This window comes from Sebastes fasciatus, unplaced genomic scaffold (genome assembly GCF_043250625.1).
Source record: "Sebastes fasciatus isolate fSebFas1 unplaced genomic scaffold, fSebFas1.pri Scaffold_353, whole genome shotgun sequence".
NCBI classification, from domain to species: domain Eukaryota; kingdom Metazoa; phylum Chordata; class Actinopteri; order Perciformes; family Sebastidae; genus Sebastes; species Sebastes fasciatus.
Genome location: NW_027428204.1, coordinates 1 through 13,893, shown reverse-complemented (window position 1 = coordinate 13,893; position 13,893 = coordinate 1). Strand labels below are relative to the sequence as shown.

General features: G+C 38.6%; 2 protein-coding genes across 2 annotated transcripts; both read left to right on the top strand.

Annotated features, from left to right (window-relative positions):
• Positions 1-200: 200 nt before the first annotated feature.
• LOC141763748 (chymotrypsin B-like) lies at positions 201-1,891 on the top strand. The gene is made up of 4 exons (XM_074628467.1): positions 201-283; positions 401-663; positions 786-919; positions 1,622-1,891. The coding sequence occupies exons 2-4, from the start codon at positions 465-467 to the stop codon at positions 1,781-1,783; spliced, it is 495 nt and encodes a 164-aa protein (XP_074484568.1). The 5' UTR covers positions 201-283; positions 401-464; the 3' UTR covers positions 1,784-1,891.
• A 3,901-nt stretch (positions 1,892-5,792) lies between these two features.
• LOC141763747 (chymotrypsin B) lies at positions 5,793-8,396 on the top strand. The gene is made up of 6 exons (XM_074628466.1): positions 5,793-5,929; positions 6,275-6,378; positions 6,869-6,948; positions 7,066-7,328; positions 7,451-7,584; positions 8,127-8,396. The coding sequence occupies exons 1-6, from the start codon at positions 5,878-5,880 to the stop codon at positions 8,286-8,288; spliced, it is 795 nt and encodes a 264-aa protein (XP_074484567.1). The 5' UTR covers positions 5,793-5,877; the 3' UTR covers positions 8,289-8,396.
• The last annotated feature ends 5,497 nt before the right edge of the window (positions 8,397-13,893 follow it).

Below are 13,893 nucleotides of genomic sequence, written 5' to 3'. Positions count from 1 at the left end.
TAGAAACAGGTACTCTATGGGGCTTTTATTTTGGAGGGGTGGGGGATGCATTATTAGACTGTCTGATGTCCACATGGACGTTATTCCATAAGAAAGAGCCATAATTATAATTAATAATGATAATAACATTATTAGTATTATTAGTATTCTTTTCTTCTTCTTGTGTTGTTCAGTGACTGAGTTCAGTTTGTTTTTTCTCTCAGCAATCCAACGGCTTCCACTTCTGCGGCGGATCTCTGATCAACGAGAACTGGGTGGTGACCGCCGCTCACTGCAACGTCAGGTCAGTTCAACGCAACGTGACTCAGTCTGACTTCCTGTCTGCGTCTCTCAGCTCCATGTTTCTTGTGTGATTTGTGCGAACTGGCCCTTTGAAGAAACACTTCCTGTTTCCTGTCAGGACCTACCACCGCGTGATCGTTGGAGAGCACGATAAGGGCTACGGCTCCAACGAGGACGTCCAGATGCTGAAGCCCGCCAAGGTGTTCACCCACCCAGCCTGGAACCCCCGCACCATCAACAACGACATCTCCCTCATCAAGCTGGCCTCCCCCGCCCGCCTGAGCACCAACGTGTCCCCCGTCTGTATCGCCGAGTCCATCGACAACTTCGCCGCCGGCATGACCTGCGTCACCTCCGGATGGGGTCTGACCCGCTACAACGGTGAGACACGACACATCCTCCAATAGAGGCCCTTCTGCTTCTTAAACTCTGCAACAAGAATGCTTTTACTCTGAAAGCGGAGGAGGAAGTGTGTCTGAGTGTGTGTTGACTGTCTCCCACAGCTCCCAGTACTCCCAACAAGCTGCAGCAGGCTGCTCTGCCGCTGCTGTCCAACGAGCAGTGTAAGAGACACTGGGGCAGCAACATCTCCGACGTCATGATCTGCGCTGGAGGAGCTGGAGCCACTTCCTGCATGGTGAGGCCCCGCCCACCTACCTGTCTGTCTCACCTGTCTCACCTGTCTCACCTCTCTCACCTGTCTCCATCTCTCACCTCTCTCCCCTGTCTCACCTGTCTCACCTGTCTCACCTGTCTCACCTCTCTCACCTGTCTCACCTGTCTCGCCTCTCTCACCTGTCTCACCGCTCTCACCTGTCTCACCTCTCTCACCTGTCTCACCTGTTTCACCTGTCTCACATGTCTCACCTCTCTCACCTGTCTCACCTGTCTCACCTCTCTCACCTGTCTCACCTCTCTCACCTGTCTCACCTGTCTCCATTTCTCACCTCTCTCACCTCTCTCACCTGTCTCATCTGTCTCACCTGTCTCACCTCTTTCACCTGTCTCATCTGTCTCACCTGTCTCACCTCTCTCACCTGTCTCACCTGTCTCACCTCTCTCACCTGTCTCACATCTCTAACCTCTCTCTCCTTTCTCACCTGTCTCACCTCTCTCACCGATTGATTTGTCGTTGACTTTTGTTTTTCAGATCTTTTTCATCACTGTTTTACTTCATGATTTTTCTTTATTACGTCCTTTGTTCTTTATTTGTTGTTTATTTGTTGTTTATTTGTTGTTTATTTGTTGTTTATTAATGGACCTGTTGTTTATTTGTTGTTTATTTGTTGTTTATTTGTTGTTTATTTGTTGTTTATTAATGGACCTGTTGTATTTTCAGGGCGACTCCGGTGGTCCTCTGGTCTGTCAGAAGGACAACGCCTGGACTCTGGTCGGTATTGTCTCCTGGGGAAGCAGCCGTTGCTCCACCTCCACTCCCGCCGTCTACGCCCGCGTCACCGAGCTCCGTGGCTGGGTCGACCAGATCCTCGCCGCCAACTAAACGCTCAGAGGTTACACACCCTCTGACCTCCTCCGACCCCGACCCCCGACCCCCAGTCCCACCTCAGAGTGTGTGGACAGTGAATGATAATAAAATCACTGAACATCACTGACTGTGTTTGACGTTTTGATTTGTGTCGACGTGCTGCCGCCACATCACCGCTGATAATTACAACTGTTATAAGTCTTCTGGTTGTGTTCTATATAAACACAGAACTTAACAACAAACTCAACTAGAGAATGCAGTTTCTGAAGAAATTGCGGTGTGAATGCTGGATGTTGAAAAGCTGACGCTACACCGCGTTGCTGGATTTAAAACCTGAATAGCACCGATGACGTATGAAAGATGTGGAATATTTGAAGGTTTAAATGGAGTATGAATCAGTAGATAAGAGTTGTAAATGCATGAAAAAAGCAGATGAGGCATTATGGATAGTCAGTCCTGAGTTCCCTGTTAATTTAGTTACCTTCTGGGGCTTTTATTTTGAAAAACTAGGTCCATCACTAATTTCCTGTTAACTTATAATGAGAGTCTGGGGCTTTTACTTTGAAAAAAAACAAGTCTCAACCTGAGTTTCCTGTTAAGAAGCAGTTACTCTATGGGGCTTTTATTTTGGAGGGGTGGGTGATTTGTAAATGCATGGAAAAAGCAGATGAAGCATTATGAATAGTTAGTCCTGAGTTCCCTGTCGATAAAGTTACCTTCTGGGGTTATAATTTTGAAATCCCTAGTTTCCTGTAAACATACAATGAGAGTCTGGGGCTTTTATTTTGGAGGGGAGGCATAATTCGACTCTCTGATGTCAACAGGGACGTAGAGTAGAAATGCTCCCCCGCGAGGATGCTTGTGCCGTGTGCTCGTATCACATGCACGGGCTGCAGCTGTTTATTACAAACAGCAGAGAGCCACGACCTTTGACCTCGTTAATTAACATAACTTTTAACATCATCACATGATTGATGACATCACCAGCCTGATGTTTTTTTAGTTTCCTTGACGAAAAAAAGCTGTGGTTGCTCCAAACACAACAACGTAGCCTACACACGTTTATTACATAAAACACATTAATAAAATGGAAACTCGGCTCCACACAGCAACAAAACAAAACACATAAATACATAAACGTATAAATATATAAATACTCTGCTCATTGTTTGCTTTAAGTAAAGTGAAACAAAATACCATTATATAACACACCAAACCTTCCTTAAAGCAAACAACGACCACTTAGAGTAACTTATAATCATATTGTAATGTGTTTTACAGTGATTATAATACGTTATAAAAACATTATGATGTATTACAAATTTGGGAATTATAATACACTATTAAAGGGAGATTAGTCAAGTATTTAATCTTCTTATCAACATGGGAGTGGACACATATGCTGCTTTCTGCATTTTTCTGATTATTTCAAATTTTCTTTGGACATTTTTCTGACTTATTTTTTTGACTTTTTTTGACTTTTTTCTGACTTTTTTGGACATTTTTCAGACTTTTTTTCAATTTACTTTTTACTGACTTTTGGACAATTTTTTTTTCCTTTTTTTTCCTTTTTTCTTACTTTCTTTGACATTTCTCTGACTTTTTTTGGACATTTGTTTGACTTTTTTTCTTTACTTCTTTCTGACTTTTTTAAACTTTTGGCTTTTTTGGACAATTTTCTGACTTTTTTTTTTCTCTGACTTTTGGACAATTTTTTCTTTTTACTTTTTTGGACTTTTTTCTTACTTTTTCTGACATTTTTCTGACTTTTTTTCTGACTTTCTTTGACATTTCTCTGACTTTTTTTGGACATTTGTTTGACTTTTTTTCTGACTTTTTTAAACTTTTGGCTTTTTTGGACAATATTCTGACTTTTTTTTTTCTCTGACTTTTGGACAATTTTTTCTTTTTACTTTTTCTGACTTTTTTAGACTTACTTTCTGGACCATTTTCTGATTTTTTTGACATTTTTCTTACTTTTTTGGACAGTTTTCTGACTATTTCTTTTACTTTTTTTAAACTTTTTATTTTTTTTAAACTGTTTTTTAAACTGTTTTTTAAAGTTTTTTAAAACTTTTTTTTACTTTTTTGGACTTTCTTTTGCCATTTTCTGACTTTCTCAGACTTTTTTTCTTGCTTTTTTGGACAATTTTCTGACTTTTTTTATTTACTTTTTACTGACTTTTGGACACTTTTTATTTTTTTGACTTTTTTTGACATTTTTCTTACTTTTTTGGACAATTTTCTGACTTTTTTTAAAACTTTTTTTAAACTTTTTATTTTTTTTTAAATGTTTTTTAAACTATTTTTTAAACTTTTTTAAAACTTTTTTTTTACTTTTTTGGACTTTCTTTTGCCATTTTTCTGACTTTTTTATAAAATTTTCTTATTTTCTTGACATTTCTCTGACTTTTTTTGGACATTTGTTTGACTTTTTTTCTTTACTTTTTTCTGAGTTTTTTAGACTTTTGGCTTTTTTGGACAATTTTCTGACTTTTTTTTTTTTCTCTGACTTTTGGACAATTTTTTCTTTTTACTTTTTTCTTACTTTTTTGGACTTTTTTGGACTTTTTTAGACTTTATTTCTGGCTTTTTTGGACCATTTTCTTACTTTTTTTTTTAGTTTTTTAAACTTTTTTAAAACTTTTTTAAAACTTTTTAAAAACTTTTTTAAAACTTTTTTTAATCTTTTTTAAAACTTTCTTTAATCTTTTTTTGGACTTTTTTTTGGACATTTTCCTGACGTTTTTAGACTTTTTTTCTTGCTTTTTTGGACGATTTTCTGACTTTTTTTAATTTACTTTTTATTGACTTATGGAAAAAAAAAAGTTTTACTTTTTTCTTTGTTTGACATTTTTCTGACTTTTTTTGATTTTTTTAAAAATGTTTTTCTTTACCTTTTTCTGACTTTTTTAGACTTTTTCTTTTGGCTTTTTTGGACAATTTTCTGACTTTATTTTAATTTACTTTTTACTGACTTTTGGACAATTTTTTCTTTACTTTTTTCTGACTTTTTTAGACTTTTTTTTGGCTTTTTTGGACAATTTTCTGACTTTTTTTTATTTACTTTTTACTGACTTTTGGAAAAAAAGAAGTTTTACTTTTTTCTTTGTTTGACATTTTTCTGACTTTTTTTGATTTTTTTAAAAATGTTTTTCTTTACCTTTTTCTGACTTTTTTAGACTTTTTCTTTTGGCTTTTTTGGACAATTTTCTGACTTTATTTTAATTTACTTTTTTCTGACTTTTTTAGACTTTTTTTTGGCTTTTTTGGACAATTTTCTGACTTTTTTTTTTGTTAACGTTTTTTACTTCTTTTTTTTAATTTTAATTTTTTACTTTTAGTAATTTTTTTTTAACTTTTTTTGACTTTTTCTTTTGGCTTTTTTTGACAATTTTCTGATTTTTTTTTTTTTTTTACTGACTTTTGGACAATTTATTTTTTACTTTTTTGACATTTTTCTTACTTTTTTGACATTTTTCTGACTTGTTATTTCCTTTTTCTGACTTTTTTGGACAATTTTCTTACTTTTTTGGGCATTTTTCTTACTTTTTATTTGACTTTTTTAAAACTTTTTTAAAAAACTTTTTTAAGCAGTTTTTAAACTTTTTTAAAAACCTTTTTAAAAACTTTTTAAAACTTTTTTAAAAAAAAATGTTTTAAATTGTTTTGGACCTCTCTAATGATCGGAAACTCTAAAACAACAGAATGAGCACATCATCAATGTCTACTTTTATTTTGACAGTTTAATGAATATTTATGCTGATTCCTCCAGTGTTATTTTATAATATTATTATTATTATTAGTTTGCATTTATGTTTGCATAAAACTGAGGTCTGAAGTCTGAATCTAAATAAAGTTCAGTTTGGATAAAAACAACATGTGCTGACTGGTTCGTGTGCTGCAGTCATCATCAACCAATCAGAGAGCAGGAGGTCGGGGCGTGTGACCCGTGAGAACGCTGCCGCCTCCTCGGGTCTGATAACCAGCTGACAGCTGAGCTGGACAAACCGCCGGCCGCTGTCTCTGATTGGCTGAGGCCCGGCGGGGTTCAGGGATAAAAGAGCAGCTCGGTCCTTCAACACATCATCGTCCTCATCGTCGTCAACATGGCCTTCCTCTGGATCATCTCCTGCCTCGCCTTCGTCAGCGCCGCTTACGGTGAGACTCAAACTTTGAATCCGTTTCTTTGATTCTAAATTTGCTGATAAATTCACTTCTTTAATATTTTAGTTTATTAAACATCAACAGCAGAAGAGTGTTCAGATTAATCCGTGACTCTGATAATAAACAAGAGATCACAGCTCTGAAACAAACGTCTGACTGACTTCAGTTCAACCAATGAGCTCTCTGGAAACATCTGTAAACATCTGTGTGGTAGTTTGGCCTCCGGACTGAAATGTTCACGTTGAGAGTCTCAGAGCGTCACGGTGACGTCACACAAAGGGTTGAGACAATATATGAGCAGAATAGTCCTTTAAAGTCCGTCACCTGTCGTCCTCTCAGGCTGCGGCACCCCCGCCGTCACCCCCGAGGTGACCGGCTACGCCCGCATCGTCAACGGCGAGGAGGCGGTGCCTCACTCCTGGCCCTGGCAGGTGTCTCTGCAGGTGAGTAAGCTGACCTCAACACAAACTGCTCTGTTTCTTTATTATAATAATAATAATAATAATAATAATAATAATAATAATAATAGTAATAATAATAATAATAATATAATAATAATGAAAGATGTTGAATATTTCAAGGTGTGTTGAAAAATTGAAGCTACGCTGTATTGCTGGTTTATCTGGGGTTTTTATTTTGAAAAACAAGGTCCATCCCTAGTTTCCTGTTAACATACAATGAGAGCCCTCGGCTTTAATTTTGAAAAAGTCTCAACCTGAGTGACCTGTTTAGAAACAGGTACTCTATGGGGCTTTTATTTTGGAGGGGTGGGGGGATGCATTATTAGACTGTCTGATGTCCACATGGACGTTATTCCATAAGAAAGAGCCATAATTATAATTAATAATGATAATAACATTATTAGTATTATTAGTATTCTTTTCTTCTTCTTGTGTTGTTCAGTGACTGAGTTCAGTTTGTTTTTTCTCTCAGCAATCCAACGGCTTCCACTTCTGCGGCGGATCTCTGATCAACGAGAACTGGGTGGTGACCGCCGCTCACTGCAACGTCAGGTCAGTTCAACGCAACGTGACTCAGTCTGACTTCCTGTCTGCGTCTCTCAGCTCCATGTTTCTTGTGTGATTTGTGCGAACTGGCCCTTTGAAGAAACACTTCCTGTTTCCTGTCAGGACCTACCACCGCGTGATCGTTGGAGAGCACGATAAGGGCTACGGCTCCAACGAGGACGTCCAGATGCTGAAGCCCGCCAAGGTGTTCACCCACCCAGCCTGGAACCCCCGCACCATCAACAACGACATCTCCCTCATCAAGCTGGCCTCCCCCGCCCGCCTGAGCACCAACGTGTCCCCCGTCTGTATCGCCGAGTCCATCGACAACTTCGCCGCCGGCATGACCTGCGTCACCTCCGGATGGGGTCTGACCCGCTACAACGGTGAGACACGACACATCCTCCAATAGAGGCCCTTCTGCTTCTTAAACTCTGCAACAAGAATGCTTTTACTCTGAAAGCGGAGGAGGAAGTGTGTCTGAGTGTGTGTTGACTGTCTCCCACAGCTCCCAGTACTCCCAACAAGCTGCAGCAGGCTGCTCTGCCGCTGCTGTCCAACGAGCAGTGTAAGAGACACTGGGGCAGCAACATCTCCGACGTCATGATCTGCGCTGGAGGAGCTGGAGCCACTTCCTGCATGGTGAGGCCCCGCCCACCTACCTGTCTCACCTCTCTCACCTGTCTCACCTCTCTCACCTGTCTCCATCTCTCACCTCTCTCACCTGTCTCCATCTCTCTCACCTGTCTCACCTCTCTCACCTGTCTCACCTCTCTCACCTGTCTCACCTCTCTCACCTGTCTCACCTCTCTCACCTCTCTCACCTGTCTCCATTTCTCACCTCTCTCACCTCTCTCACCTCTCTCACCTGTCTCATCTGTCTCACCTGTCTCACCTGTCTCACCTGTCTCACCTCTCTCACCTGTCTCACATCTCTAACCTCTCTCACCTTTCTCACCTGTCTCACATCTCTCACCTGTCTCACATCTCTAACCTCTCTCACCTGTCTCACCTGTCTTACCTGTCTCACCTGTCACCGATTGATTTGTCGTTGACTTTTGTTTTTCAGATCTTTTTCATCACTGTTTTACTTCATGATTTTTCTTTATTACGTCCTTTGTTGTTTATTTGTTGTTTATTTGTTGTTTATTTGTTGTTTATTAATGGACCTGTTGTATTTTCAGGGCGACTCCGGTGGTCCTCTGGTCTGTCAGAAGGACAACGCCTGGACTCTGGTCGGTATTGTCTCCTGGGGAAGCAGCCGTTGCTCCACCTCCACTCCCGCCGTCTACGCCCGCGTCACCGAGCTCCGTGGCTGGGTCGACCAGATCCTCGCCGCCAACTAAACGCTCAGAGGTTACACACCCTCTGACCTCCTCCGACCCCGACCCCCGACCCCCAGTCCCACCTCAGAGTGTGTGGACAGTGAATGATAATAAAATCACTGAACATCACTGACTGTGTTTGACGTTTTGATTTGTGTCGACGTGCTGCCGCCACATCACCGCTGATAATTACAACTGTTATAAGTCTTCTGGTTGTGTTCTATATAAACACAGAACTTAACAACAAACTCAACTAGAGAATGCAGTTTCTGAAGAAATTGCGGTGTGAATGCTGGATGTTGAAAAGCTGACGCTACACCGCGTTGCTGGATTTAAAACCTGAATAGCACCGATGACGTATGAAAGATGTGGAATATTTGAAGGTTTAAATGGAGTATGAATCAGTAGATAAGAGTTGTAAATGCATGAAAAAAGCAGATGAGGCATTATGGATAGTCAGTCCTGAGTTCCCTGTTAATTTAGTTACCTTCTGGGGCTTTTATTTTGAAAAACTAGGTCCATCACTAATTTCCTGTTAACTTATAATGAGAGTCTGGGGCTTTTACTTTGAAAAAAAACAAGTCTCAACCTGAGTTTCCTGTTAAGAAGCAGTTACTCTATGGGGCTTTTATTTTGGAGGGGTGAAACACATAAATCAAAATTTACTACAGGAAACAGAAACTCGGCTCCACACAGCAACAAAACAAAACACATAAATACATAAACGTATAAATATATAAATACTCTGCTCATTGTTTGCTTTAAGTAAAGTGAAACAAAATACCATTATATAACACCCCAAACCTTCCTTAAAGCAAACAACGACCACTTAGAGTAACTTATAATCAGTGATTATAATACGTTATAAAAACATTATGATGTATTACAACTTTGGGAATTATAATACACTATTATCCTTCTAAAACAATGTCAGTGAGTGACCAGCTGAGTATTATAATACTTGACATTAAAAGTCATTATAAAATGCTTCATAATGTGTTACGATTATTGTTATAAATCATTATGAATATTTATGAGTACTGATAACTATGATTATACAGTGTTATAATCAGATTATAATGCATTGAAAGTATATTTATAATGCATTATTGACATGGGCGTCATAGAAAGTGTTTTTCTTACTTCATTATTTGATTTTAAGAAGAGAGGCCTTTATTGTGAAGAGATGTGGTTTCCTAACAGGAAAGGTGTTAAACTATCACTAATGAGGGACGAGATGGACAAATATTATATCATGATAACAATCATCGAATTATCAATGTTAAAGTAAGTGAAGATATATATATCTTTTCAAAACAAAAGTTACAAATATCTTCACAATAAAAGCATTTTGCACAAAATATGAAACAGACAGGATAATATTCATTATGTTTATTCCGCTGAGTCAGTTTTCTTTCTTTGTTTTTTAATTCATTTGAATAGATTTTCAGATTTGTTCAATCTGTTTTACATTTAGACATCAAAATTGTGAACCACCAGATCTTTATATGAAATCAAGCAAGTTAGTTAGTTATGTTAATTATGTTCATTAGTTAGGTTAGCTGCGTTAGGTATAGTTGTGTTTGTTATGTTAGTTATGCTAGTTATGTAAGTTATGTTAGTTAGTTGTGTTATTTGTGTTAATTATATTATTTATGTTAGTTGTGTTAGTTATGATAGTTATTTATCCATCCATTTCCTTCCTCTAATCCGTGGCCGGGTCTCGGGGGCAGCAGGCTCAGCAGGGTATTCCAGACGTCCCTCTCCTCAGCAAGGTGTTCCAGCTCTTCCTGGGGGACCCCGAGGCGTTCCCAGGCCAGACCAGATATATAATCTCACCAGCGTGTTCTGGGTCTACCCCGGGGCCTCTTACCAGTTGGACGTGCCCATTAGTTAGTCAGTTATGTTACGTTTTATTAGATAATATGTTTGTAGCGAATATCGATAGAACATCTTTAGTTCAGCATCAAGAACAGTTTAGACTGATATCATGAATATTACGCTGTAACCTGTTTTACATGGACCTGTTAATAATATGTGTATATAATAAGTGACTAAAGGTTTCCAGTTTTACTGTTTTATTTCTGATTTATTAATTCTTAAAGACACATTTTACATTAATAACAAGTTCTTGTTTCCTGTCACCGGCTTAAAGTATATATTCATAAATATCCAGACAGTTTCCATATTCATGTGTTTCTCAGCAGGTCGAGGTCATGATGCAGCAACGTTCAGGTAGCTGCAGCTGATAAACACTCTGCTGCTGGGAAACTCACACATGTCTCCACCAAACTGACCTTTCACACATAAGAACCGGTTCAACCTTAATGCTTTAGTGCCATTTAAATGTATTTACCTTTATTTTACCAAGATATTCCCTTTGACATTTAAAATCTCTTTTTTTTTTGAGGGAGCCGAGACGGCAGCATAAAGGTTTCACATAAAAGCACAAACAACAGACTCAAAGTTTTTTTTTTCAATTTACTAACACAAAACACTAAAATGACACATAAAGCACATTATTGAAACTGAGGACGCGTTCACACCAGCCTCGTTTAGTCCGGAGGAATCGAACCCTGGAGCGTTTACCCTCCTTGATGCGGTTCGTTTGGGTTGGTGTGAACGCAGGAATCGAACCCTGATGCGGACAAAACAACTGCTCCCTGGTCCGCCTCGAAGGTGTGGTCTCAGTCTCTCCGAACTCTGGGGCGGTTCCTTTCTGGTGTGAACACCATTCGAACCAATCACAGGAATCGTACCATTTAATGGGTCATTTTCTGGGTTAAAAGAACGTTTCCTTTTCCTGTTTTGCTAGCAAAATGTTGAGTGGCGGGGGACAAACCAGGACTCACGACGAAGATGATGACGACGTCTTCCTCGAGATGCCCGCCGTCTCTACTAAAGTTTGCTGATATGAGCTCCAGATCAACACCAACATGAACAGAACCTGACGGTGCTCCGTGATTTACGACATTAAGCTAGAAAATTAGGAGCGGTATATTGCCTCTATTGTCTCCTCACCTGCCAACTGTAATCAAACAATAATCCAATGACATTTCCACCACCTGATTTTTGTTTACAATTTCTGGACCGTTTGAGTTTTGTGTTTGTGAATGCAAACCGGACCTTTAGGTGTGAACCCGACCCGACACTCAGAGAGCCAAACCTCAGCTCAAGTTTCCAAAACTCTACACACATTTTCTGCTTTGTACCTTTGTCATTTCAAAATCATTCAAAATGAGATGTGTGCACCACCTGTCGGCTCATCAATCAGGATGTAAACACAGGTAGACCACAGGTGAGTACCTGTTCAATGGAAGCCAGAGGCCTGTTTTTTTTTTTTTAAATGTGTATTACAGTATTGAAAGAAACTGTAATTCATGATTCATGTTTTCTCTTTTGTCTGCTCAAATGTTTTTTGCTGTTTTTTGCTGTTTTTTCTATTTAGAATGAGTTTTGTTGTGATTTTCAGTCATGGATGTGCTGACAGATGTTTACAACGTGGAGAGAAATAAACATTTTCATCAGTGTGCTGTACAACAGACTCTTGTGTGTTGTGTTTGGTTGATATATTATATTATATAATATTATATCATATTATATATATGTAGTCTAGCTACTCTAACTCTACGCTAGCAGAGGTGTTCTGCAATCATAAAAAACTATAAAATAAATAAATAAAAAAAACCCAGCAAAAGTTAAAAACAACTTAAGAAATTTCAAATGACAGAAACAAGTAGCAGACTTAAAAACAAACAGCAAGTTGCATCAACCAGTGAATTAGCAGTTTTAATCTTCAATGCTTATAAATCAGGGCGATAATAACGCATTAACGCAAATTCATTTCAACGCCACTAATTCCTTTAACGCAATTGATCATTCGGGGCTTTTAAAGCTCTAATAACAAAAATCAATAGCAGTGGATGTTAGAGAGTGATAATACAACTATCGGAATTGATGTCATTGGGTCGTCCTCAGACGGGCTTTCCAGCGGAGCTTCCAGCTGTCTCAGTCCTCCATTCATCTGGCTAGCTGCCAGCACTGTCTAGCATCTCTCCTCAGTACGTCCGTGTATGTTGGTGTGGGACGTTCCCGTGATTGATGCCCGTGCGTTGGTTCCCACAGCATCAGCATGCTTGCTGGGAGTTCTTGATGACATTGTTTCGTGTTGATAATTGATTTACAATAATAAATAAATACGTAGATTTGCATAAAGCAGCATATTTGTCCACTCCCATGTTGATAAGAGTATTAAATACTTGACTAATCTCCCTTTAAGGTTCATTTAGAACAGATACAAAAATGTGTCATTAATTTGCGATAAATCGTGATTAAATATTTTAATCGATTGACAGCTCTATTATAAATGCATGCTTACTTTACATATACTGTAGTTATTGTAGGTGCGAAAAAAAGGCAAGCAAGCATCACAGCCTGGATTGAATTCTTTTCTCCAAAGATTATTTTACTAGAGATAACAAACCCGGCTGCACCTGCACGTATTACACTTGTTTGAGATGCCCTGTTGAAATGCTAAAAAAAGAGACATTTTCTAAGAAAGTTTTCTTCATTCGTTTTATTCTTCTTTGTCTTTTTACTGCATGCGACCTCCTCTTCCTCAGTGATGGCCTCTTCCTCTCCCTACGTGCATCTGGTCTCTTGCTGATTAGGTGCATTAGAGATTCATAATTATAGAAGTAATCTCTATGAGCTGTGAATAGTTTTTCTTTCCTTTACGTAATCTAACATGTTAGAGTCATTCCAACGTCTCTCTAACCTTCATGTTACAGCCTGCTCAGGTGGAAAACTCTGCGTCAGCTCCACCTGTCCAAACTCCCACCGTCTCTGATAAGATGTCCCCTCCTGTCCTGTCCTCTCCTGTCCCGTCCAATCACGTCGCTGCCCTGGTTGTATAAAAGCTCCTCGCTCAGACAGACCCGACATGATCGAGCCATGGCCTTCCTGTGGATCCTCTCCTGCCTCGCCTTCGCCGGCGCCGCCTACGGTGAGAAAACTCTGACTAACAGCTGAGGAAGTGAAGCATGCTTATGTTAGTTAGCTATGATAGTTATGGTAATAAGTTCTGTTAAATTTTATTAGATAATATGTTTGGACCAAATATCAATAGAACATCTTTAGTTTAGCATCGGGAACAGTTTAAACTGATATCATCAATATTACCTGTTTTACATGGACCTTTTTAATAACGTGTATATAATAAGTGACTAAGTTTACAGTTTTATTTCTGTTTTATTAATCCTTAAAGACACATTTTAAATCAATAACAAATTCTTATTTTTTTTTTGTTGAGTTTTACATTTGCATTTGAATTAATAACCTTCAAACGCAGCTGAGAAAGTGCATAATCCGTCTGTATGCAGATGATACAGTTCTTTACTACTAGATGAGGAAAGCTCAACTTTGCTTTATATATATATATTATATTTTTATTATTTTCTGTGTAAAATATGTTTTATAGGAACATTAACACTGTGTGATCTGTAGCAGTGATTAGTTTTTGTTTCGAACATGAAGGTTTTTTTTGGTTGAGTTTTACATTTTCGTGCTTTATGTTGGACAGATTGTAAAGATCTCTGAGGCAGATTTGTGATTTTATTTATATGTG